Source organism: Ipomoea nil, unplaced genomic scaffold (genome assembly GCF_001879475.1).
Source record: "Ipomoea nil cultivar Tokyo-kokei standard unplaced genomic scaffold, Asagao_1.1 scaffold0805, whole genome shotgun sequence".
NCBI lineage: Eukaryota > Viridiplantae > Streptophyta > Magnoliopsida > Solanales > Convolvulaceae > Ipomoea > Ipomoea nil.
The window spans coordinates 347,692-372,401 of NW_017617233.1; the positions used below are offsets into that span (position 1 = coordinate 347,692).

At 36.9% G+C, this 24,710-nt stretch overlaps 5 protein-coding genes across 15 annotated transcripts; 2 read left to right on the plus strand and 3 right to left on the minus strand.

Moving 5' to 3' along the window:
• Window positions 1–510: 510 nt before the first annotated feature.
• LOC109177968 (protein SENSITIVE TO PROTON RHIZOTOXICITY 1-like) lies at window positions 511–1,763 on the plus strand. Its single transcript, XM_019327485.1, has one exon. The coding sequence runs from the start codon at window positions 591–593 to the stop codon at window positions 1,656–1,658; it is 1,068 nt and encodes a 355-aa protein (XP_019183030.1). The 5' UTR covers window positions 511–590; the 3' UTR covers window positions 1,659–1,763.
• A 2,836-nt stretch (window positions 1,764–4,599) lies between these two features.
• LOC109177764 lies at window positions 4,600–6,500 on the plus strand. 2 transcript variants are annotated; one of them, XM_019327215.1, is made up of 5 exons: window positions 4,600–4,939; window positions 5,215–5,299; window positions 5,771–5,825; window positions 5,966–6,104; window positions 6,238–6,500. In XM_019327215.1, exons 1-5 carry the CDS (start codon window positions 4,673–4,675, stop codon window positions 6,316–6,318), a joined length of 627 nt encoding a protein of 208 aa, XP_019182760.1. In that variant the 5' UTR covers window positions 4,600–4,672; the 3' UTR covers window positions 6,319–6,500. The 2 variants fall into 2 exon arrangements, with proteins under 2 accessions (XP_019182760.1, XP_019182761.1); XM_019327216.1 differs by having other exon boundaries at window positions 4,602–4,939; window positions 5,218–5,299.
• LOC109177761 (DNA mismatch repair protein MLH3) lies at window positions 6,377–21,902 on the minus strand. Of its 6 annotated transcripts, XM_019327207.1 has the most exons (26): window positions 14,982–15,267; window positions 14,779–14,904; window positions 14,235–14,286; window positions 14,004–14,051; window positions 13,523–13,677; window positions 13,384–13,441; window positions 13,241–13,298; window positions 13,039–13,131; window positions 12,789–12,954; window positions 12,685–12,700; window positions 12,394–12,590; window positions 11,894–11,963; window positions 10,585–11,469; window positions 10,033–10,503; window positions 9,894–9,966; window positions 9,706–9,776; window positions 9,462–9,535; window positions 9,157–9,354; window positions 8,807–8,851; window positions 8,687–8,740; window positions 8,479–8,585; window positions 8,198–8,246; window positions 7,549–7,608; window positions 7,360–7,432; window positions 6,991–7,076; window positions 6,377–6,872 (listed from the first exon to the last, which is right to left on the minus strand). In XM_019327207.1, exons 2-26 carry the CDS (start codon window positions 14,902–14,904, stop codon window positions 6,699–6,701), a joined length of 3,459 nt encoding a protein of 1,152 aa, XP_019182752.1. In that variant the 5' UTR covers window positions 14,982–15,267; the 3' UTR covers window positions 6,377–6,698. The 6 variants fall into 6 exon arrangements, 5 of the variants coding, with proteins under 5 accessions (XP_019182752.1, XP_019182751.1, XP_019182753.1 ...); XM_019327206.1 differs by lacking the exon at window positions 14,982–15,267 and adding an exon at window positions 21,838–21,902 and having other exon boundaries at window positions 10,033–11,469; XM_019327208.1 differs by having other exon boundaries at window positions 10,033–11,469; window positions 12,394–12,530; window positions 12,669–12,700; window positions 12,826–12,954.
• On the minus strand, window positions 16,829–18,617 carry LOC109177763 (amino acid transporter ANTL2-like). Its single transcript, XM_019327214.1, has one exon. The coding sequence runs from the start codon at window positions 18,296–18,298 to the stop codon at window positions 17,018–17,020; it is 1,281 nt and encodes a 426-aa protein (XP_019182759.1). The 5' UTR covers window positions 18,299–18,617; the 3' UTR covers window positions 16,829–17,017.
• On the minus strand, window positions 20,524–24,663 carry LOC109177762 (pentatricopeptide repeat-containing protein At2g17525, mitochondrial). Of its 5 annotated transcripts, none has more exons than XR_002053628.1 (3): window positions 24,502–24,663; window positions 21,586–23,658; window positions 20,524–20,681 (listed from the first exon to the last, which is right to left on the minus strand). XR_002053628.1 is itself a non-coding variant. In XM_019327212.1 (2 exons), the coding sequence occupies exon 2, from the start codon at window positions 23,600–23,602 to the stop codon at window positions 21,713–21,715; it is 1,890 nt and encodes a 629-aa protein (XP_019182757.1). In that variant the 5' UTR covers window positions 23,603–23,658; window positions 24,502–24,663; the 3' UTR covers window positions 21,453–21,712. The 5 variants fall into 5 exon arrangements, 2 of the variants coding, with proteins under 2 accessions (XP_019182757.1, XP_019182758.1); XR_002053627.1 differs by lacking the exon at window positions 20,524–20,681 and adding an exon at window positions 20,803–21,202; XR_002053629.1 differs by lacking the exon at window positions 20,524–20,681 and adding an exon at window positions 21,152–21,166.
• Between the last annotated feature and the right edge of the window lie 47 nt (window positions 24,664–24,710).

A 24,710-nucleotide genomic window follows, 5' to 3' on the forward strand; every position in this document is an offset into this window, starting at 1 on the left:
ACTTTTTAAAACAATAGTTATATCAAATATTTAAACTTTTTCTAAGTACTATTAACTTTGTTACAATGCAGTATTTGTTCATAACTACTTTCTTAATTTACTGAAACAACTTTTCATATGTGAGAGCAACTTGGTGCCACTTGACCACAAGATCATGACAATATTTAAATTTTAAAATTAAACTAAAAAAATAAAAAATAATTTTGGACTTAAACTTAATTTTACTAAGATTAAATAACAAAAATATACATTTCGAAAGCATAAATAATATTTTTCAGTTTCCATATTCAAAAAAATATTCAAATTCATTTTCAGTATCCCCGCCGTCTCCCCCCCACCCACCCACCCAAAACATAAAAATAAAAATTGTGGGACCCAGTTATGACACGCTGTACATCACGCGTGTGCTTAAAATGCTACTATGCTGGCTTATATTTAAAATAAATTTCTTATTTTTCGTGGCTGTACATCACGCGTGTGTTTATAAATAAATTTCTTATTTCTCTCTCACTTGCATTTATTAAAATAAAAACCTATCGACTTTCAAGTTTCAACGCTGAACTAATAATTTTAAATAATTTTCTAAAAAAATGTCATTTTTCGGCGATCTACGTCATACACCTGCCGCCACGAAACCACCCGGGATAGTCACCGCGAGTGGTGGCGCTGATCCTAGGGTTCCTCTGCTCAACCTCTCCGCCGTGCGAGAGCGGGTGGACTCCCTGCACAAGTTCCTCTGCGACTCGGTTAACAGCAACACTCTTCTCGGCAAGCACGAGACGGACAGGGTCTCAGCCGAGATCACCGCCGCCATCCACCAGATTATCGTCAACGGCGTTGCGCTTCTCGCCACCACTCAAGCGGCGGACGGAACTGATTCCAAATGCTCTAACCAAACGTCACCTAGTAAGCTACTGTGTTCGGAAACTGGTCTCCTTGCGCCGAAGGAGCGTGCCGGCGGCGAGGATTCCGAGATCATCGAGCTGGACGCGGTGGAGCTGCTGGCGGAGCATATTCATTTCTGCGAGATATGCGGAAAAGGATTCAAGCGAGACGCGAATCTCCGGATGCACATGCGAGCTCACGGGAACCAATTCAAGACGCCGGAGGCATTAGCGAAGCCGCCGGAAAAATGCTCCGAAACGATCCCGGGTCGACCCGCACTGTTCTCCTGCCCGTTCCCAGGTTGTTCACGCAACAAATCGCACAACAAATTCCGGCCCCTCAAGTCCGCAATCTGCGTGAAGAATCACTTCAAGAGAAGCCATTGCCCGAAGATGTACTCCTGTAACAGGTGCAACAAGAAGAGCTTCTCAGTAATGGCGGATTTGAAGAGCCATATGAAGCACTGCGGAATATCCAAATGGAAATGCTCGTGCAGAACCAGTTTTTCACGCAAGGATAAACTGTTCAGCCACATAGCCTTATTCGAGGGCCACATGCCCACAGTCGAGGAAGCGGCGGACATGGCAGCGCCGCCGGCGCGTGAGGTAGAGGAGGGTATAGCAAACAAGGATACAGAAATGGCTGAGAATTCTCAGACAGATAACAGTTTATTGGACAGATTGCTCGATGACTTCAATTCAATTGAGAATTTCTGCTTCCAAGATCCTTTGTTCTCTGCATCTCCTATGATGGATAATTTCTTTAGCTTTTGATTTTGCAGGAGCATCTCTATATGATCTCCATTAATATGAATCTTTGTTAAGTGTACATATTAATTGGTTCTGTTAATAAAATGGTGTTCTTTGTCAGATGGTATCCAAATGTTAGATTGCTGCTTTTTAGGTGCTAACTTAGTTTCTGTGGAGAGTTTGTTCTTGTGATGAGTTTTGCTTCCAGATTGCAGCTTTTCAGTTGTTAGTTTAATGGCAATCAAATTAGTAAAACTATACTTCTCAATAGTGCTCGGAATAATCCCAGATCAATCTTGAATCAGTTTAAAGTTCTAGATTCTCCATATTTTGTTTGTTTGTTTGAGAAATGAGAAAAAAAAAAGGTGGTGGTAGGGGTGCTGGTGGTCAGGTGGTCGGCCATGACTAGTCGGTCGAGCTGTGGGGGGGACCTGGAGTGTGGCTGTTTTGAGTGAAAAACTGAAAAGGAGGTGGTGACAAGGATGCATTCGAGAGGGCACTTCTCTAGCTCTAATTGAGAGAACGTCACATGATTAAACTGGGTATAGAATACATATTACCTTGTAATAGAGTCAGTAGAACTTAGAAAAAAATAAAAATACGGAGTAATAAACTAATCAACCATCCGAAGGTCGCAAAACCAACAAAGGTAAATTACATTTTTAGTTTTTGATTATAGGGGTTTAAGAGACTCAATTAAGTGACCTTTTCCCCCTTGCATCAAAACTATTAGAGATTCATTTTGTTGGTTTTACGGGCTGTTGGGTAGCCGGACGACGGGTCAATACTATCCTAAAATAATAAAGAAAAGTTGAAAGAGAATTTTGACAGAGTAATTGTGCTTGTATTGAATTCAGAACCCTTTACAATGTGACCCCGAGTGTATTTATACAAGATTATGAGCCTTAAAAAAGAAAAGGAAGAAGACATTAATAAATTTGAACTTAAGAAAATTTCTATACTTGTGTGCAAACTTTCTAATATTGAAAAAGGAAACTCCCCCGCTAAAACTGGGAAGAATCTTTGCCAAATCTTTATTAACAGCCTCTGAGCGTGGCACCCGATCGAAACCCATATGATTGCCTGCGGACCTGCGATGGCCACTCAAACGGGCCCATTAGTGAGTTGCCCACCTCGGTCAGGCTGGGCAGTTGAAATCCATTCATCCATTAACGGTATTAATCATACCCCAATCTCCTAACCGCCTAGGGGTATACCTGACTCGGTACTCGACTAAGGGTATCCATCGCATTTCAATCTTCCACTAGACTAATAATTGGAGGACTAATATTGAAAGTGTCAATAAATGAAGAATTGGATCCATTGTCCCTAAAAATTTTTAATTTTTATTTGTATTCACCAAAAATCACCATTTTTCTTAACAAAAATGTACACTATTACTACTATTACTACTTTTTTTTTTTTTTTTTCTTTCTTTTCTCCCTCCGGCTGCTACATTGCTAGCTTGACCAAAAAAAAAAAAAGTACAACCAATAATCATGCTCTTACAGGTTTCAACTTATTTAAAGTAGTGAGAACCATCAACCATCATCCTCGGTGCATAATGCATCCACTTGTCCATAATAATTCTAAAAAAACATTATGGAAGTTTTTGCAAGTTGTGCCTAGCACTTGCAGGATGATTCTGACTAATGAACAACTGGGGTGCATCTTCTTGACTAGACCTTACATAGGTCCCTGCTTGTTGGATGAAAAAAATCAGTGATTGCACTCCACTTTTTGTTTGTAGTCTTAACATCAAATATCACACCAATAACATGTGTTGAAATATTAGTAGTTGGCATAATCTAATTGGAAAATACTACTTCGACTCCTAACTTTTACTCTCACACAAAATTTTGATGTTTGACATTTTATTTGGAATCCACAGGATGAAGATAACTAATCATCAATTGTCATATCAGAGAGTAGAAATATGGAGTACATGTATTAAAACTCAATCTAATTGGTCCAATCTAATAAATATGATGTTTTAACTTCAAGGGTCCATCATCACTCGTATCCTTAATAGAATTTCACATGAACTTTGGTCAATTAATTAGAATAATCACGCATTGGGCATTGATGAAACGGTACACCTAATTTACAATATATATATATATATATATATATATATATATATATATATATATATATATATATATATATATATATATATATATATATATATATATATTCAACACATATAAGAAACTATGTCCATTATCACGGTCTTTTTGAGAAATGAGGATTTGATTATGTTTTTGAAGGTGCATTGCACCGAGGCACTAAAATTGCAGTGAAACACACAAGGGGATTAGATCAAATCAAGAATTCATGTTTGACAGAAGTGAGAGAAAGCATAGATCACGTGTGTGGTAATTGGTTTTAAAATAAGGGGAGAAGATCAGATCATGATAATGAATACTCCGTATTAGTTAACTGCAAAAGGTGCGTCATCTTTAGCTTTTGCTTTTTACTTCTAAGGTGCGTTTTGTTTTTGTTTTTAAATTTTTATTGATTTGAGTCGTTGATCTAGATTTGATCAACGGCTCATATGTAACCGCATGTTCGCACCTGATCACACCCACACCCACATTTTACTACGTATTATATAGTTTTGTTACTCTATGATGTACCCAAAAAATAAATATATAATTACATTATGATTTATAAATATTACGGAGTAGTTAAAAGATCTCATTTCAACCCTTAGATTGGTAATTGAGTGAGTGAAGTATGATTAATGTACATAAATATTACGATTTCAATTATTGTCAACATTTTCTCAATTGAACTTGTGACACGTGATCTTCTTAGTGCAATTGGCCTCTTCAACTGAAATGATTTTTTTTTTAATTTTTTATTTTGAAACAACTGAAGTGAGATTTACTCAGTGCTTTCTCTCCTAACCCCCCAAAAAAAAACAAAAAAACAAAACAAAACAAAAAATTTTAATTTCGCATTTAGAAATGGCCTAAAATTACAGAATAGAAAGTAAATCAAAATTCAAACCTGGTATACAGCCCATCAACGCAATGGGTTTGGATAATCCATCGGGCTATATTCTGGCGTTCAACCATACTGTGAAAGGAAGCTCCGTATCGTCTTCGCCATGGTCTGATTTGCAGAGAATGGAAGGAGGGAGTAGCAGTATAGCGACCGGGAGATACAGATACGTACACGATGTTAGTAAGGGTTCGCCGGAAGCCATAGATGTCCACCATGTCATGCTTCAAACAAATGCTTCATCAAAGGCTTCGATTCTACTCTTCTTTCTTCTTCCCTGCTCGCTACTCCTGCAGGTAGATACACACTTCTATTAATTTCATCAAATTTACTGTTCCTGCTTAATTGCGCTTAAGTTGTTAATTAGTCTCTGCTTAATTGTGCTTGTAGGGTTAAAACGATTGTGGTTTATTGTGTCCTATTGATTTTGCATATATTTGATTGCTTATAATTGTGTTACCTATGCAAAGTATTTTGCATCCTAAAAGTTAAAGGCTGTTGAACACTTGAACATCTTGAGAATGTAATCACAAATGTTGTGTCTGAGGTGATGCATATGTGTGTGTGACAGCAGGCGAGGTCGATTGGTGTTCTTATTTGGAGCTTGACTGTAATGGCGGTAGTTGCCAGGATGTATCTAAGGCGGGTTGTGAGAGGTGAGGAGATAAATCTTTGAATTTGATACAGTTTCCTTTTTGGGTTTGGGGATAATACGCAATTTGTCTTTATAGTGTATTTTACTTCCTTGTACTTGTTTTTCTCAGCATTGATTGGTTATGAACTATGGAGGGTTAAATGTGAATATGTGATGTCAAGTCTCTTAACCTAAGTGTAGTTGCAATTCTAATTGGCGTACCTTTCAAATAGTTGTGAATCCATGATTGCACTTCAATTTAAACTTCGCTTGGCAATTTTTGAAAGCAATTGTGTGTTCTTGTTCTGCTGGTTGAAAATATGTTGATAGTTTCCATAAGAAGTGAATAGGCTATGGGGGCTTACATATCATGTATTCAATATTCATATGCATTTGACACGAAAAGGATTCTTGTAGTCATTGGAATCTCTTGGTTGCCATCTTTTTTAGTATAATTTTTCCTCATGTTCTGGTTTCACATTTGTAATAACAGAGTCTGTAATAATTTTGCCTGGTTTTGGAGTTCAGCTTGAGACTCAATACCGAAGGTACTTTCTGGTTCTATCATGAATATGAAACCTCTCGTTTTGTGTTGGTTGAGCACGTTTTCTGTCAAGGTATCATAGTAAATTTTTCTTGTACTCAATATAGTTAAATGGTAATGGCTGATTCAGTACTTCTATAACAGTGGGAGAATCATTCATCGCTTTGTTCCTTCCAGCATGATCTTGAAACCGGTCCTGAATGAATGTGTGACCCCTGTTACTTGTTACTGGAGCCTGTCTCTGATCATTCATGGAGAAGAGCAGCTTCTTGTCGTTTTCAAGGTAAAACATTTCTGATCTTTCACATATCCTAGTGAAAGTTCACCTGCGACCCTTACCTGTCAATATGAAGAAGAGAAAAACAGATCCTCTGCAATATGAGTTGCACTTACTGTACTTTGAATTCAATTCACAGGAATTACACCCTCCGGTTAAAACTTTGGTTCCCATCTGGAAGGCTTTATGTGCTTCCATTGAATGTGGAACACATACATGAATGATATCTCTCCATGCTGATTTAGTGATTTGTACACTACGGCTAACAGATTCTTTGATACAAGAAAGAAGTCCCTGTGGATAGCTTCTGTTTTAAAGCAACAGTGTGAAGAGAACTCAACTTTAGTGATTCTTTTGTAACCACAACTAGGTTATATCACATGCTATTTTTTTTCTATACTATATCTATGCTATGTATGCTTCTGTTGTCCACTCAACAAGGGAGGGGGGAGTAGAAACTAGAAAGCCTCAATGGGCAGTTGTTTTCGACGGGTAAATCCAGATAGAACAGCCCAGGTTTCATGGCTCCGATAATCAACCAACTCCCAATTGAGTGAGTGATCTGCAGTTGAATAGAGACAGCTTTTCGTTTGATGATCATTAATGTGTAGCAGAGCTCAATCGCTGTGCAGTCCGCTGTAAACTAATTTCATGACGACGCAAACCATGCCATGACTCACATGAACTGCTGCTCCACGATGTAATCTTTGCTATCTGCTCGCTTAAGGCATCCAGATTGACAAGTGGGACAGTTGTTGGTCGACCATGAGCACACTGAGGCACAAACTTGGCAGTGTTAGGAAATCAGATGTGTTATTACTATGCTGAATAGTGCTTTCAAAGGCCCGTTTTCTATAGATTTCATCGAACTGAGATTTCATCTTTTACTCACTTGAAAACATAATGAAGTCTGCTTTAGCTCTTCAACAATGAGGGAGCACTCTGAAGGCAATAAAGCGTCTCCAAACATAATTGCACCTGCATTTGGGATAACAATTATTATACCATAGTTCACCTTGCAATGTAAACCACTAATATACAAGTTCATTTTTAGCATACTAATGTACTAATTTTGAAAGTTCAATTTTTAGATATTACCTAAAATATGAACAATTAGTATGCTAAAATTGAACATTTATCAGTGATCCACATTATAATTTACTGAAACGAAATGACTCAAATTGTTTAAAGATTGGTTCATAATCTCTTCTGCTCATTAGCCCCTTATCCATTTTGGTTTTAAAATTTAAGCAGACAATACCCCTGCAAGCTTTGTTATTCAGAACCCTATGCACTGATGGCGGTACTGTCGATGATCCATCTGTATCAGCAAGCTGCACACCACAATGGAGATGAATCAAATATATTCAAAGAGAAGAACAATGTAGCCCCTAAACAAGAATGAACATGCTCCTAACAAAATGCAAGAGCTGCCAGCTGGTGAACAAACCTGCTGAAGAAATTCTAACAGATCCACATCGGACAAATTAACACCTAAAATACATGGTACCTGTATTTTACAAAAGAACAAACAGATTCATTTAACACAGCCACCACCATTATTCCACAAAAAGTAACTATCCAATAAAAAATGGCATGAACCACATGACACAATTAGGGGAAATTGGAACCCCATATTTGTCAAAAAGCGGGTATTATAATTAACAAATGAGATGTAAATTGGAACACCATGAATTGATGCTTCATGATTAAATATTCGCAACTGCCCTAGAATTAATAACATATTTAAGCTTGTGCCTTCTTCAGAAAAGATCCAACAAAAAGTAAAAAAGAAAGCTTGACTATGCAGTGCCAAAGATTCCAAAAAATTTTAAGCCTGACTACGTCTATAGAGCACCCTACCACCTTTTTAATAATATTAATGAGGATATAAAAGAATACAAATCTATGTGCAAATGGGAAATACACAAGCTACCAAGAGTTTATTGTTAAACCAGGTAACCAGCCCCAGTCCCTCTAAACAATCAATGGAACATAAAAATAGAAACAAAAGGTGATGTATGAGATCTTGTTCAGTCAGACATTTAATTAGTAATATGGAAGAGGAAGCTCATTGGATTAAAAAAATGCAAGTGTACCGCAAGAAGTGTGGCAATAGCCTGCTGCTTATGCATAATATTCAGATCCCTGCAGGGGAAAGAAGATAAGAGGTAACAAAGAAAATATCACACCTAATACATTATTAGTAATACTAGATATTGAGGAATATTCTGAATAGGGACTAAAAGGAGACATTTAACATTTTAACTTAAATGCAACTTCCTTTTAATGATATAATGTCATAAACACAATTTACACAATAAAACAAACAAATCAGATGGGTACTTGTTGACCCCAGATCCAGGAAGCCAAGAACTACCTTGTAAAAGATCTTGAACCCTGACTATGAACATTGCAGATCCAACCCCAATTTTGAATTTGTTCAGCATAATCATGTAGCAATTGAAAGCCAATTTCAGGCATGACCTGTCATTTTACATTCAAAACAATTTTATTAAATATCCTATTATATGGCTTCAAAAATCCATGTCAAACTTGTGGGAACCACAACTTATAAATGCAACTACCAGTTCTTGCTCACTATCAAGATAGTTTGTTCTCCTCAGTTCTCCAGATAGGACCTATAGAGTTTTGCTTGTAAGTCAGTGAAAATGTCACATTAAATAGTTCAAATATAACATCAATACCTTCCGTCGCAGTTCTTCAAGACGAATCCTCTCATCTGCAGCGTGCTGTAGAAAATACCAAAATTGCACAACTAAATTACAGTGATACTAAACAAACTAAAAGTGTCACTATCACTCCTTGTGCATGTAAAATAGTTAAAAATTCTGCATGCCAATATGGGAGATCTTAAAATGCACCAAAAATGTTACAATGTTGTGGCTTAAAAAAATGTTAGTGTGTCTTGAGAATCACAACCAGAGGACTGAAAGCAAGGAAAAACTAACACTAGGAAGATATGTAAAAACCAAATGTGCATGAGTGAGATCCTCAAAGAAAAAGGCCAGAAGTCATTGAAAAGCATCTTGCACACCTGGTCAATCAAAGCAAGTGTTCTGGTGGCCACAATGGGAATAAATTTCTTATCAACTTGTTGGAGAACTTTGGCATTCTCCAAGCAGTTTTTGTCCAAGGAACGAGGGATTAATGAATCTCCAGCAAGGTGCAAGATGCCAGAAGCTATATCAAGTATAGCATCCTGATTCTTAGGATGAAGTAATCTACTTCCACTCTGTGTAATGGAGATATTATGTTACAAAATCCATAACTGAAACAGTGCACATTATGATACATAATGGTAATGCAGAAAATCATAGTGAAATTTATAAGGGACAGAACTGTAAGATGCGGATGGCTGTTCTGCCATTTTTCTCCAGAATCTAGAGGATCTTGAATCTCCTTTGGTATGAACTCTGAAAGTGATATGTAACTTGGATTAGTTGTATACTACTGAAGAATCAAAAGAAAATATCACACACTTTTCCAGAGAGTAAATATATAAAAGGTGCCTGGAAAATATATAATGTGCCCCTCTAGGAAATGAAAATAGTATGATCTTCACAGCTAAGAATAAAAGCTTCACCTTCAAAGGAATCCATGCTGCATTTGTTGTTGCATTTCCCCTTATCACTTTTCAAGATCCTCACATCGGGTCTGGAATGAAAAATAAGAATAAAAACACAAGTCCAGTGTTATGGCAACATGGAGTTGCATAGTTGATCCAAAACTGTTCAAATAAGATGCAAAAAAACATTTAAAAGAAACTATTACATGTCATCTGAGAATGAACTATTCACACCGTTTACTTCTGAAGGGTGCTGTATTTGCTTCATGTTGTTTGATCCTGCACATCAATGATGGTAATTAGTGTTGGAATCATTCATTTCTACATTGATGACTACAAATTTACCTGGAAAACCAGGGCAATGATGGATGGTCTGCAGATTAACCTTTCCTGTTGTCATTGTCAAGGAATCACTCAAGGCAAGGAACTTCTTCCTGCCTCTGTAAAATGGAGGAGCTGAATTGCTTCTTCTACCTCTCCTATAGGGATCAAACATTTTACTTAGATTTCTAGGATGGACCCTTGTGCATGAGTCACAATCAAAACCAATGGAAGAGGCGTGGTGCCTTGAAGTAGAGCAATTTGTAATACCATCTTCACCCCAAGTGTTTATGCAATCAGTAAAAATATTGAAACTATTTGGAGAGAAAGCATCCTTCAGATTATGATCTTGGAAGTCAGTACTTATTTCCATTGGAAAGAAAGGATCATACAGATCATGTTCTTGGAAGTCACTACTGTTCTCCTTGAAACCAGCACAATCCTTGACATCAGAGGAAAGTGTCTTAGAGCTTGAAAAGAAGCACTCCTCTTTTCCTGGATCAATTGAGATTTTGTCGATGTCATATCTCCAATTCTTTCTTTCTTTGTTGGCCAAATAATCATATCTCACATTACCATTATACTCAGGAGAATTTGCAACCAAATCTTCACTAATGGTGTGAGCTATGTTTTTAAATGGTATCCCAGTCAAATAATTTGATGGCACAGGAGATGAAATGCAACTATCAGAATGAAGGCAAGAAGTAGATCTTTGAAATGGCTTGACGAAGTCAGGTAAAAATAACCCCTCTTCATATGAGAGCTCAGGGTTCAATGATGAATTTACTGAATCTCCAAGCAACAAATTTAGCCGGTGTTGTACATCATGTTGTATAGTAGTCTTGGAAAACCTCAGAACATCTGTTTGTTCATTGTCCCATACATTCCTTGGACTCATAATTTTGTTAATATTATTGACTTCTTCAACAACCCTATCATTAGCTCTAAATGCATTTTGCTTGGAGTGATCTTCAATTTTAAACTCAAGTCCTTCATCAGAAGCAAGAGATGTTTCACCAGGTTCCAGTCTTCTGTGTAAAAAACAACTCTGAAGAAAGGGTTTTCTTACATCCTCGTAAACACCTGAATTGTCATCAAGTTCAGGAGAATTATTAAATTTCATATGGTCTTTAAGTAACCTATTTGTGCCAGCATCAATCTTGGGAGATTCACTCTTCCATCCGGAACTAAAAGTATAGTTCAATTGTTTGTTGGATCTATTTAGACCAAGAAGATCATTGTCCCCATGAGAGAACACATTATGGGGCAATGGAGATAGATCACTGCTGCATTCAAGGCTTATTACTACTCCGCAATGTGATGGAGATTTATTCTCTCTGCTGGGGTGGAAATTATTGCACTCTTCAGTTACCTTCTTTGATTGTGGAGAAGTTCCCTGAGAACCCATAGAATTCAAGGCCCTACGCCTCTTTTTCCCAATTTCACATTTCACAGACAAATCTGAGAAGAGCAGTGCAAAGGAAGGAATTAGGAGAAAAATACTTCCAGCCTATGTTAAACAAAACCACAGACAACCATAATATTTTCCTAAGCTTTATTGTGAAGGTGTATGTAAAGTCTCCCCACGTTGGCTTGGATGTATTGAAGTTTTGAAGCCAGATTATGATAAGACCACTAAACCAATTGTTAAGCCTTAGAGAAATGTTAGTTCGAATCCTCTTAATGCATGTGAAATAGATTTTTTTAACTGAAATATGCATGTCTTTGACTGGCACATGAGATATCAAAATAAAAACTACAACAATAATAATCATGATATGAAAACAAAATGTAAAGGGGTCAAAATATAAAATATTTAAATACCACATAAAATAAAAATAAAGGGGTGCTGGATGATATATTAATTATTGCTATTGTCTCTTACCAGCAGATTTACTTCCACTCCAGAGACATCCAACAGCATCCCCAATGAAAGTAAGCACAGAGTCCCAATCCTTCAATACAAGTATATATAAGAAAAGAAACAAATGTGTATTAAAGGTGAGACCAATATTGGTAATTGGTAAACATTTTTAATTTTATTTTACTCTTCTAGATTATTTTGAATGTTAGTTTTTGTGCATTCAGATTCTTGAAGTGCAAGCCTGCTTTTGTGTTGAAGACACTGAAGATTCAAGAATGAGGTGGAGAAAATTGAATGAAACAGAAATGAACGAGAAAAGGAGTGTGTTTTCCTTCCAAGAAAGCATAGGAAAATTATTCAATTTTAAAGATATCACCATGTATATACATATATGCGAACACAAAATTCAGGACATAGATAGAGAACAGTCAAAGTGATGACAGGGAAAAGGTAATTCTTAATGATTCGTAATTATTTACAACAAACATGCATTTTCTCACGATTGGCAAATAAAATTTTACCTTAAACTCCACAGAGGTCTTTGATGGTTCAAATGTCAGATCATAGCAAGATTTTGGGCAGTTTAGGTTCAAAATGAATGCTGGACATATCTGGGGTCTACTCTGCTTCTCACTTTGGGAACCAATGTTAAAGCTTGCTGCCAAATTATTTAGCATTTTATGTATTGGTCCTTTACAAATAAATCTTGAATTGATATCTGCATTAGTGGAAGTCAATAAAAACAAACAGAAAATTTAGCTGTCTAAAAACAGTCTTTGCCCACCAGGAACCGTACATATAGAAAGGGATACAGACATATTGAAAGGCCTGCAAATTAAGCAAAAATTAATTAGAGAAAGATATGGAAAACTAGAAACCACAACCAACATACTGTATGTTTACCAAACCACTATACCTTCCATGAAAAACTATCAGGGGTGCCAGAAATATACCCAGAAAGCTTGAATCCATCACCAGCAACATTCAATTCTTCAAGAGAACTGGAAGCCTCAATCCCAAAAACTTTTGCTAGTAGTGGCAATGAAGAAGGAAAGGGACGTGTGTGGAGCAGCTCTTCTTCACTGCATACCAATAAATAGATGAAAAACATAAACAGAGAGGAAGTATCTATGAGTTAGCAGGTAGCAGGTGAAGCGAGGGAAGACCTTTCAATATCAACTACTTTGAAAGAGACATTGGGATGAAGAAGTGCAATTCTTAGCACACACTCTTTAACTACGTGTATGACTTTCTTTGGGCTGCCAATTTAGATATGAAAATTACAACCATATCAAGTTAGTCTACAGCTGTAGAAGAACATTAATCATTCCACAAAGTAAGAAATTTGGTCAAAAGTAAGACTGGTACTTGGATAGCATATGCTTCCTTCGGACTGGTTGGTTGTAAAATAAATCACGCACGGTGACTGAAACAAGTATACAGTCAATAAACTTTTTCGTTAAGAAAACAAATTAATTACATTGTCAATGGAAAAGGTTAGACAAGTTTACCTGTTGTGCCTACATCGTGTCTATCATCACTAATTCCAAGATACAAACACTTGTGGCCCTGTGAAAATTACAAAGATATGAGGGCAGCAGTTACATGTAACAAAATTCATATTAACTGAAATAAGTTTAGAATACCTACCTTCAAAACCTTGCGATATCCATTTGGCCTCCCATGAGCTTTTGTAACAATTTCCACCAAAGAGACAGCAGTAATGGAGCTTAAAGCCTCCCCACGGTAGCCAAAGCTTAAAGGAACGGAGTTCATATCATCCAAGGGGTCGTATTTTGATGTTGCTGGTACATCAATAGTATGTGTATCAATTATAAGAAAAATTCAATTATGCTCCTAGAGACTGAAAGTTATAACCAGTTTTCTGAAATGTATTAGAAAAATAGAAAAACCTAAAAGTTTGTGCCGAGGATATAACCTACATTTTTTAATTGATTGGCCTCGTCCAAAATGATGTGAATTCATAAGTTTGAAAATATAATTATCAGTGACATGCTGGCCATGAATCAGCAAACAGCTACTGTATCATCAATATGATCGTTGTATATGAAGAATGACACTGGAGGGCAAAACAAAAGCAAAATATCTAAAAAATGTCAAACACCCTTACCATATTTTTCTCCCAGCAGCTCCAACCCATCTCGGGAAACACCATATCCTACAACAGTTTATATTTGAAAAATGATGTCAGAAACAACAAGTTGAACTTTTACAAAATGTTTGAAGAAACATATTCATAGACATACATACATACAAATGTATGTAAATATAGACCCCCATGCCCCTCTCAAAAAAAAAAAAAAAAAAAAACAGTCTAGCACATACGGACTAACGGACATACCATTGTCCACCACTGTAACATAGCAGGTCCCAACACCCACAGCAACGGAAACCTGGCAGATCAACTGGGATTAAGCCAGGTGCACTAAAACAAAATCAAATATGAATGATTAAATAAATAAAGCATACAAGTATTAGAATCAGCTGTTCTCCAATTTGAGAAAGTTACATGCTGAATTCTAGAACATAAATTACAATAACATGTACACTGGAAATATCAAATATGCCAGTAAGTTATCTCACAAATTGCAATTAGTTCCCAATATCAGAACAAAAAACTTCCAACTTAATGGAAAAATGTGTAACTTGGACAAAAATCACAAACTACAGGGTAGAGGGACCTCGAGTAATCCCTATACAGAACATCGCAACAGCATTTCTCTAGTTTTTTAATAGTCAAAGACACTGTTTTGCAACCTATTATAAATCACAAATATTCACAGTTTTGGAATATTAAACATATCTTTCATCCGAGTTCATTAAGTTCGAGGACATTTACATACAGCATTCCAATTTTGCTGCCCCAAAAAATGTAATATACTTACCTTGTTAGCACCAGCATCGAGGCTGTTATACACCAACTCCTCCACGACCCTTGTCAAGTCATACAGGACGACTCCAGAACGGATCGAGCTGTGAACAGCCTCCGGCAACTTCGCAATGCTCCTCATCTGCACAAAACAGACATTTAATCATACACCGAAGCAAAAGGAGGATGCTACATGTAGAAAACGAGTGATGCACATACGGAGAATGGAAATTGATATCATTGGCCAACTAAATACTCTCAGAAACGAGAGATAACGGAAAAGGAACGCCGGGGAAATTGAATTAGGGTTTATCGTTTCAATCGGACACGGAAGATTAATTGGGAATTTTTCGCGACTGAAGTGTTCTAGAGTGCGCTTGCTTCGGTGAGAATTCGAAAGTAGGAAGAAGGCGGCAGTCTCAGATATGGCGCCCAACTTATATGTCTCTGCGATCAGAGACTCGCACGTGGAACAAAGCATAATTACCATAATATCCTCCGTTTTGTTTTTGTTTGTGTGTGCGCGCTTTTTTGGTTGAAAAAAAGACAAATAAAAAGGACCCACCGGTACTCGATTGCTCCCCTATGTGAGAGGTAGATGATTCAAGCTTTAGTGGAGGTGATTATGGTGTCATTTGATGTAATAGGTTGGAGTTATTTGCACTTTTAGTCCCACGATTATAGTGGCACTGGCAGAATTGATCCACGACTTTTGAACCTTGCAATTTTAGTCCACGACTATTGATTTTTTTGCAAAAATAGTCCTTCCGGCCACTTTTTCGTCAAAATTTTACCGAAAAAAAAAATTCTCTATTTTTAGCTGGGTTAAAATTGACATTTTACTTATCTCAAAAAATTAAAAGAAAAAAATTGATATTTAACTACATACAATATTACTAGGCTACATACTGCTGGCCCAAGCGGCGGAGTACATGTACCACTCCAATGCTGCTGTCGGATAACCCAACTAGCCCGGGGAACGCCACGGCCGCTCCGCCTCTTACTGACAGCCCTGCCTGCTCCAGGAACTCCGCCGCCTGGGGCAGTAGTATGTAGCCCAGTAATATTGTATGTAGTCAAATATCAATTTTTTTCTTTTAATTTTTTTAGATAAGTAAAATGTCAATTTTAACCCGGCTAAAAATGGAGAATTTTTTTTTTCCGGTAAAATTTTGACGGAAAAGTGGCCGGAAGGACCATTTTTGCAAAAAAATCAATAGTCGTGGACTGAAATTGCAAGGTTCAAAAGTCGTGGATCAATTCTGCCAGTGCCACTATAGTCATGGGACTAAAAGTGCAAAAAACTCTAATAGGTTGTATATGTGGATATCTCCATATAAACCTATAACACGTTATTTTTATACATATGGACTTAATAGTCAATTATCCACTTTTAATAAATATTGATAATGGTCGCTTCTCTTCAAATAAAAGAAGAAGACCATCGGCCTGTGACCTTCTTCTGATCGAGGAAGAATTGAAAAACATACGGAGTAATAATTAAGAGATGAAACTATAATTAACCCTTACAAATTACAATTTACATACAATGTTTGTTGATCATAAATCCACTAACTCTCTATTAATTGCTTTAATCTTGACTTTGGATTCAAAGGGTATTAGGATTAAGCCCATCTAGCACTTGTTTTATTTAAAAATTGAGCAATAAGTTTAATTAAATAATAAGAATGTTGAATCTTTTTTCAATTTAAATCAAGCCAAACTATTTTAGTATATTGTGGTGGATGTATTCATGTACAAGATTTACAAAGAGTTTGTTGTCCCTAATGAAGATTATGGAGGGAGAACATTCATTTCACTTTCTCAATGTTATGTTTCTTGTTTTCGAAAGATTCAACTAGTTTATATTCTTCCCTCCGAAATACCAAACTAGTTTACATACATAATAATGGCAATAAGAAAGACCGAACTAGTTTTATATGTGCATGATAATGTCCTCTTTGTACCTGATACACGAAAACTATCAAGTTAAAGCGTTTTTGCGTTATCCGTTTGTGCTACTTTTCAAGACTATGGTGATTGTTAGAGAGTAAGAAATGCAAATTTAAGGGAGAAAGAAATCCCAATAAAGAACTGCATTTAAGACAACACAAGTAACAACCAAATGATGATAACACACTACAATAAAGCCCAAGCCTCTTAGTAAATAAATGGACTTGGCTGCAAGAATAAAGACACAAAACTATGTGGTAATAATCTACATTTCCACAAGACTATATGTGAAGGAAAGCCAGTTAAGCCTTGACAGCAAAGATCTCCATGAGAGAAGAAAAAGTTCCATAGGATGCAAAACAGATGCCAATAACAATGAGTGCTCCATCACTGGCCAATCCAAAAAGGCCCAGCTCTTCCTTGAACACAATGATGTGAAACAATGAAGGCAACACAAAGCCTAGCAAAATGCACACACTGCTGCCCACGAGGGACAAGAAATCGGCAAAGTTAGGCACCAGGAGAGCCACCAAGCTAACCGAAAGCACCCCGGCCCATCTCAGCCACAGGGAATACCTTCCCTCACAGAACCGTCTTTCCAACACCTCGTAAACCGGGTTCATCATTAGTGGGAACGTGAAGAACAGGTTGATGCATAAGCCAATTTGGACCAAACAGCTAATCAGGCCTTGGCCAAGGTTGGTGGTGATTATGTCTTTGGTTTCATCACCAAAGGCAAAGTAGCCCAAGACCCCAAACCCTCCATACATGAGAGAAATGAGGGCCATTGATAGACCCAAGACCTTCCCAAACTTAGCCTTGTCTCTCATCTCTGATTCTAATGGAAGGACCATTCCAACACCTTCAAAAGCATACACTGCAACCCCAAGACCATAGAAGAACACACTGAACCCACCAAAGGCTTGAAGAACAGGCCTGGTCTGTAGGTACACTAGCACATCCTCCACCATCACCACACCCATGGCTCCCAAGTCCACAACATCAGCAAAGATGCTCAAGGGGGCTAAATGGGTGAGTGTGGGGATTGAATTCAGACCTAATTGGAATGGAAAACAGCCCCATATATACACAACTTTGGGGGGAATCCCCAAGATTTTGGGGTTTGGGTTTGACACAGTAGCATAATTAAAAATGTAGGCTAAAGTGTTTGCTATAAAAATCATGTAGCTGACACAAAAACCAGCTTGGGAGAGAACAATCATGGCATCAACAGCAACCCTCCCAACTCCCCCACACACAGCAAAGCCCAGATCACCAAAAGACGAGATCTTTGAGGCCTTGGGATGGGATTCAAGCTTCCTCCTTGACTTGATTAACAGCATCATACAGTAGTAAGTCAAGGCTGACACAGAGAACACCATGAGAACACCCATCACCCACCCTGTTCTCTTGAAGGTGTAAGGAAGGCCAAGCACACCCGCCCCCACTATTGCTATGAAAACATTGGCAAAGGTCTTGAATGAAGACGACAGGCGCTTGTGATCGGAAAGGAGTGGGGTGTCTTCTCTGGGGATGTGGAGGACATAGGAGGATGAACTCGCTTCATCTTTCTCAAGCCCCATTGTATCCTAATTGGTCGCCCTTAGAAACCCTAGAAACCCAGGAAACCCAATTGAGGCAGCTTCTCTGAATCTCTGAATCGCTGAATCTCTGGATAATTAAGGAATTATGGATCAAGAAAATAAGAAACGCTGTATCAAATAATTCAAATCAACTGATTAACTTTTCGCTATCTTTCTTGATCAAATTTGCTTCAGAAAATGAGCAGAAAGAATGGGATTAGAGAATAATGGCAGGGTGGAAAATAGAGGCGTGATGGTGGGGGTGAAGTGAGGACGCGTGAGGCCATTTTATTGTTGGACGGAGATGGCGCAAGTTGAATGAACATTTGCAACCTCGCAGGAAGCCAAGAGGCGCAAGACTCTTTTATTTTTATTTTTTTAATTTTTTATGCAATTGGAATATAAAACACGACAAAAGAAATTTGGAAAAATGATAAAATTGAAAATGACATGTTGACATTGACCTATAAAAGATGTCTAATTGTTTAGGTATGTTTTTTCATATATTAATATTTTATGTTTATTTGGATAAGAAAATCGTAATCACTATCTAAATATGTGTAACATATCGATTTTATTTGAGATTAAAAGAGTGTTAATAATAAGTAAATTTGTAACATCTAGGTACAATATTTATTTAGGTACATTTTATACTTATTTGGCCTATAATTTATTGTCTTGTAGGGTTTTAATGTTTTATAATGCTTTTTTTTTTTTTATATAATAGCACGTTGGTCCCTCAATTGCTGGACATTTTATAGCTTAGTCCTTTATTTTTAATTTAAATTTACGTGGTTCTTCAATTGTTTATTGTGTATTTGTGTTGTACATCTAATCCATTAAGTTATAAATAAAGTTAATTTAGTCTTTTAATTTTTTGAAATGAAATATGATAAACTTGAAAATTGATGGACTATATTGCCTATTCAAGTATATAGCTATACTTAGAACAATAACATTAGGTTGGTGTGACTAGAAAAAAAGAAAGTGGAAGGCAGAAGGGAAAAAAAAAGTCTTTTAACGCGCCCAACAGGTGCGTCTCAAGTGTGTGTCACGCGCATGTGAGGCGAGACAATTATTTATTGTGGGAAGGTCCTACAAAAAATCATATATTGCAGTATTTATTTTCCTCTCTCTAGCTCCTCTGTTCTTTCTCTTCCACATGTGGCAAAAAGTTGTAAAAATTCACAAAAGTCATAAAGGGGTTGCTCTTAAGATAGTTAAGGGTGAGCCAAAAAAAAAAAAAAAAAAAAAAAAAAAAAAATATATATATATATATATATATATATATATATATATATATATATATATATATATATATATATATATCTACTGAATAATCAATAACCAATGACCGATAATCAAATTGGCCAAAAAATTTTATTTTTGTTTTGTTATTTAGTATGAAGTTACAACTTGTAAACTGACCAAGACGATATAATGCACATCCTTAGCTATACTAAATTTACAACAAAATATATAATTGAGAGACCATATTGACTAACAAAAATGAGAGACTAAATTGTATAAAAATCTATCCTTGAAGAATCAAAAGTGCAATTACCTCATATATTTTTTAAAAAAATATAAAATTTATAATTTTGAATTCAAATATTAATTCTAAGCAAGTACAAGTGGGAATATATTTTAAATTCTTTATTAAAAAGAATATTTTATTTCTTATAAAGTTGGTACGATAAAAAACAAAACAAAATACGAGAGAGAAAAAGAATTGTCTTTGTGATCTTTTAGGTAGATGGCCAAGAATGAGTTGTGTTGAAAATGACATAAATTGGGAAAATATTATTATGAATTTGTATTATATTCATTCATTTAGTATTTTCATAAACTAAACTACATGCCCCCCAAAAAATACCATTATACTTGCCTTTTATCACAAAAGATAGTAAATAAACAAATTTTGGTCTAAATTTTGATATTGTAATTATAATTTTTGTTTAAACAAATTTAAAAAATTAAAAAATTATAATTATAAACAAATTTTGTAATTATAATTTTGGTTTAAACAAATTAACAAAATTATAATTAATGATATTGTATATTTTGAAAAAGGATGTATTACAATGACGGGGAAGGAATTCTCATTCTCACATCGATTATCTAATTTTTGATCCCCGGCCTAATTGAAATGGAAATTGTGGATAATTATGAGTTTGGGAAAAATTATCATTCTTATGTGCAATAAACACGGCCTCACCATCCAATTGTAAAGAGAATAATTTACTAAAATTGAGTATATTGATTCAAAACCATCTCGAGAATTCCAGAAAAGTACATACGGAGTAGTAGTGCACCACAAAAAAATAAAGCACTAATTTGTCCAAATTCAATGTTGGTGAGAAGTCCTTATCCAGGTGGGTCCCTAAAAAAATGACAAAATCTTCAAGAGAAATTAATAAATCATCATCATTACTTTATAGAAACTGCAAATATACTCATATTATATCGGGTCGAGTGGATACTAAATTTAATTTTGAATTAGTTAAAATCTAATGTGACATAATACAGTAATTGTTGTACCAAAAAAGTAGATCGACAAAAAGATATGATCATTCTACAGTAGCACAAAAGAAAAAGAATATTTACGTATCTCTCATAACCTGATAAGTGATAACCACAAAGCAATGGTTGTTAAGTTGCTTTTAAAACAGTAGGGACCGTGCTTTATTACGCGATTTCTGTACTGGAAACATTTGTCTAAAATAGACGCCGAAAATGAGGGGCCCTGTCGAAAATGACAGGAGAAACAATCTTTTTGATCTTATCATCAAATTGCCACCCTCTTAAAAACCTCATCTTCAATATAATCTTCAAGAATTTTATCATTTGCAGGTTGCCCATTCTTCCCTGTGATGTGACACATAGCTACCATGAAATGGATACCTGCTATGTTCAAGTCTAGTTTTCATGGTGGATATTCAGAGTCATGAAACATGTTAATATGAGTGATTCAACTTCCCCCTTGAGAATGGCTCAAATGGATCTAGCAAAACTAGATTTTATCACTTAAATAATATAAATTCATAATACATGGAAATTCTTTCCGGTTTCCAGTGCTTAACCTTGTCAAGCACTGGAATTAATTTCAAATTTCAATGTTCAAAATTAAAAAAATCAATTGCCAAATTCTATGTCAAGCCTAAGGGAATCAACCCAGAAATCAAGTTCAAGGGCTCAAGGCAATCACAAATTTCCAGAAATCAAGAATCAAAAATCAAGTTCAGGCCTTCAAGAATAAAGAATTTCCAGATACAAAGGAGGAGTACCTTTGTCAGTTGGGCCATGGAGCTTCATCTGTTCGCGGTTCGCCACTTGGAGCAGGCAGCCGGAAAGATTAACTCATTCAAGCTTCAAATCAACTCATGACAAGTATAATGGTAAAACTCAGAATGGTCAAGTTTCTATAATGGACTGAAGTTGGTTACCTACCCGCAACAGATTTTGGTCTTCCAACCACCCATTTTCCCGACAGAGACATAGAATCAATGTATTCCACGAAGAAGAGTTGGGAACAATACCTCTTTCCACCATTTGTAGGAAGATAATGAAGGCCTTGTGGAAGTCCCCTTTACTGCAAAACCCTTCAACAAATGGACTGTAACTTTCTATATCAGGAAAGCAACCTCCTCCTCCTCCTCGACCAACCATGTCCTCCAGGAGTCTTGAGGCATTCTGGATTTTACCCTGCCTGCAAAGCCCTCTGATCAAAGAGTTCAAAGTTGAAGCCACTGGGGAGTAGCCATGGCTGACCATCTCGTTCATCAGCTCAAGTGCTTCTCTTATCTGTTCTTTCTGACAGAATGTATGAATCAAAGCTGCATACACTACTGCACTGGGAATGCTGCCTTCGCCGATCATCTGAACATAAATGTTCTTTGCTTCTTCCATGCTTCCGTCTTTGCAGAAACTGAGAATTCTCAAGCTCCGGTCGACAGCTCGGGGAAACAAACTCTCCATTTTCTTTAAAAACTCGAATGCTTCTTCCAGGCGGTTTTCCCTGTAAAGGCCATAGATGATTCCATTATAAGGGCTTATGTGACCTCTGCAGCCCTCTTTACTGTCCTCCATTAAAGCCAAGATCTTCAACCCATCCTGCACCCTCCCAACAGAGGAGAGCCCGCGGATTACAGTATCAAACGTTGCAAAATCCCACTTTATCCCAGCCCTTTGCATCTCATTGAACATGTCAAGAGCCATGTCCAACATACCACACTCACATAAACCAGATATCAAAGCATTATAGGTTTCTGCATTTGGTAGATATCCCTTCATCTCCATCTCCTTCAGAAGACGCTGCCCGGCTTTCAGCTTCCCTAGCCTGCAGTAGCCATTGATCAGTGTGTTATAAGCCACAACATCAATCTCCCCTCCCCTTTCCTCTACTCTTTCCAAGACCTCAACCGCCTCGGGGAGACGCCCTTTCTTGCATAGAACTCCCACCACCTTTGTCACGGTTATCACATCAGGAATGAACCCTTTGCTGAAGCTTTTCTCCAGCATCACCATGGCCTGCACTGAATTATCCTCTTTACAGTAAGCAGAAATCAAAATGTTTAAAGTCACATCACTGGGCTCTGCTATTTCCCTCATCAAACTCCTGGCTCTCCCAACCTTCCCATTCTCACAAAGAGCATGAATCAGTGTATTGTATATCACAATGTTTGGCTTCATTCCCCGGGTCTTCAACACTTGCAGAAGTTTAAATCCGTCGCCAATTCTGTTTGTGGCGCATAACCCCTTCATCAGAATCCCATAAGTGTAATCATCGCCTTCAATGCCGCATCCCATCATTTTCTTCCTATAGAACTCCCTGGCAATATCAATATCTTCCTTAACCAAAACATCAAGAATTGAGTTCATCAGCTTCAAACTCGGCTTCAAATCAAACCTGGATACCAAGTCAAGAACTCTGATCACTTCCCTGATCCTTCTAGCCCGCCCAAGGCCACGGACAATAGTAATGAAAATGCCCTCGTCCGGGGGTAAACAAGTTGAGCTGCGCATTTCGTCGAGCAGTTGATGGACAATCTCGAAATGCCGGAAGAGGCAGAGCTTGTGGATCAAAGCTCGGTAGGTGGACTGGGAGTGAGTGAAATTCGGGAGATTGGATGCCCATCTGAAGGTTTGGAGAGCTTCAAAAGCGGATTTCTGGTCTAGTATTAAACGGGCTATGTTCTCTTGTGTAGGAACTGGACTTGTTACAACTGGAATTGATTGACTGGAAATGAATCTTCGATATATCCTCCGGTTGAAAAGAACAAGGAACTTGTTGGCTTTGATCATCAAGATTCCATTCTGATCGCCCCACCACTTCCCTCCGACTAATCTCCGATCTTGAGCTGCAAATGTTCGATTATGCAGAGTAGGGGTGAGCAAACGGTCGGTTGATTACATAACATACTGAAAAACTGATTAAAATCGTTGACCATCATAACCGACCGAAGTATATGCTATAACCAACTGAAAAACTGATTGTCGGTTTCGATTGGTTATATCGGTCACCGAAAAATCCATAGATTAACAAATTATTCCACAATTAATAGAGAATTACACTTAAAAAAGTTTTAAAATAAAATATAACACTGCCAAAATAACTCAAGTCTAAAGTCTAAACTAACAATTAACAAACACACTACACACTGCCAAATTGCCCATTGCCAAAGTGCAAAAATCACACTGAAAAGCTGGAAGCACATTGACAAGTGCAAAATTACCAATTTCAAACCTATCAAATGAGATATTATAAAACCTATCAAATTAAACAAACAATGAACAAGCGCACTGTACAATTGACATCTACACACTGTACAATGAAGACACAATTATACTGTACACAAATTTACATAACATTTAAATAACACATTATCCAAAAACATTAAAATTTCAAATATTAATGAACAATTAAAGCAACAGCAGCATATAATCCCTTTTAATTTTAATATGTAAAAAATTAAAAAAAATTACCTTACACTGAGCTTAAAATGGTAAACAAATTCAGGTTCTCCATGATTTGCCGGTACATTCATAGATGAAGATACAAATACAAATACATGAAGATGGTGAAGATGAAAATATATGCAAATGATTTCCTAAACTGAAGGAGAAGAGATTGCCTCTGAGATTTCTTTCCATCATCTGATCAACAGCAAATGGAAAGAAACAACCACATGTATTGTTGTTACCTTTAGGTTCTTCAGCAAACCAGAGGATGTGAGGACTGAGGTCGGTCCGCGCGTAGAGCGTCGCCTGTGGAGTCTGAGACTGACCGGAGTGTCGCCGATGCAGAAGGCAGAAACCGAGCTGCCGAGGGAATTAGGGAATTATTGGATTTGGGCTGTTGGATATTTGGATGCGCAAATTATGCTGTGCAACCGAATGCACCTTGCAAGGT

Coding starts and splice junctions, on each gene's coding strand:
- LOC109177762 (XM_019327212.1), bottom strand. CDS start 23,602: ATGATCAAAGCCAACAAGTTCCTTGTTCTTTTCAACCGGAGGATATAT.
- LOC109177968 (XM_019327485.1), top strand. CDS start 591: ATGTCATTTTTCGGCGATCTACGTCATACACCTGCCGCCACGAAACCA.
- LOC109177764 (XM_019327215.1), top strand. CDS start 4,673: ATGGGTTTGGATAATCCATCGGGCTATATTCTGGCGTTCAACCATACT. Junction 5,300..5,770: donor TCTAAGGCGGGTTGTGAGAG/GTGAGGAGATAA, acceptor TTGTAATAACAG/AGTCTGTAATAATTTTGCCT. Junction 6,105..6,237: donor AGCTTCTTGTCGTTTTCAAG/GTAAAACATTTC, acceptor TTCAATTCACAG/GAATTACACCCTCCGGTTAA.
- LOC109177763 (XM_019327214.1), bottom strand. CDS start 18,298: ATGGGGCTTGAGAAAGATGAAGCGAGTTCATCCTCCTATGTCCTCCAC.
- LOC109177761 (XM_019327206.1), bottom strand. CDS start 14,904: ATGAGGAGCATTGCGAAGTTGCCGGAGGCTGTTCACAGCTCGATCCGT. Junction 13,299..13,383: donor ACACGATGTAGGCACAACAG/GTAAACTTGTCT, acceptor TACTTGTTTCAG/TCACCGTGCGTGATTTATTT. Junction 7,609..8,197: donor CTATTGCCACACTTCTTGCG/GTACACTTGCAT, acceptor TGTAAAATACAG/GTACCATGTATTTTAGGTGT.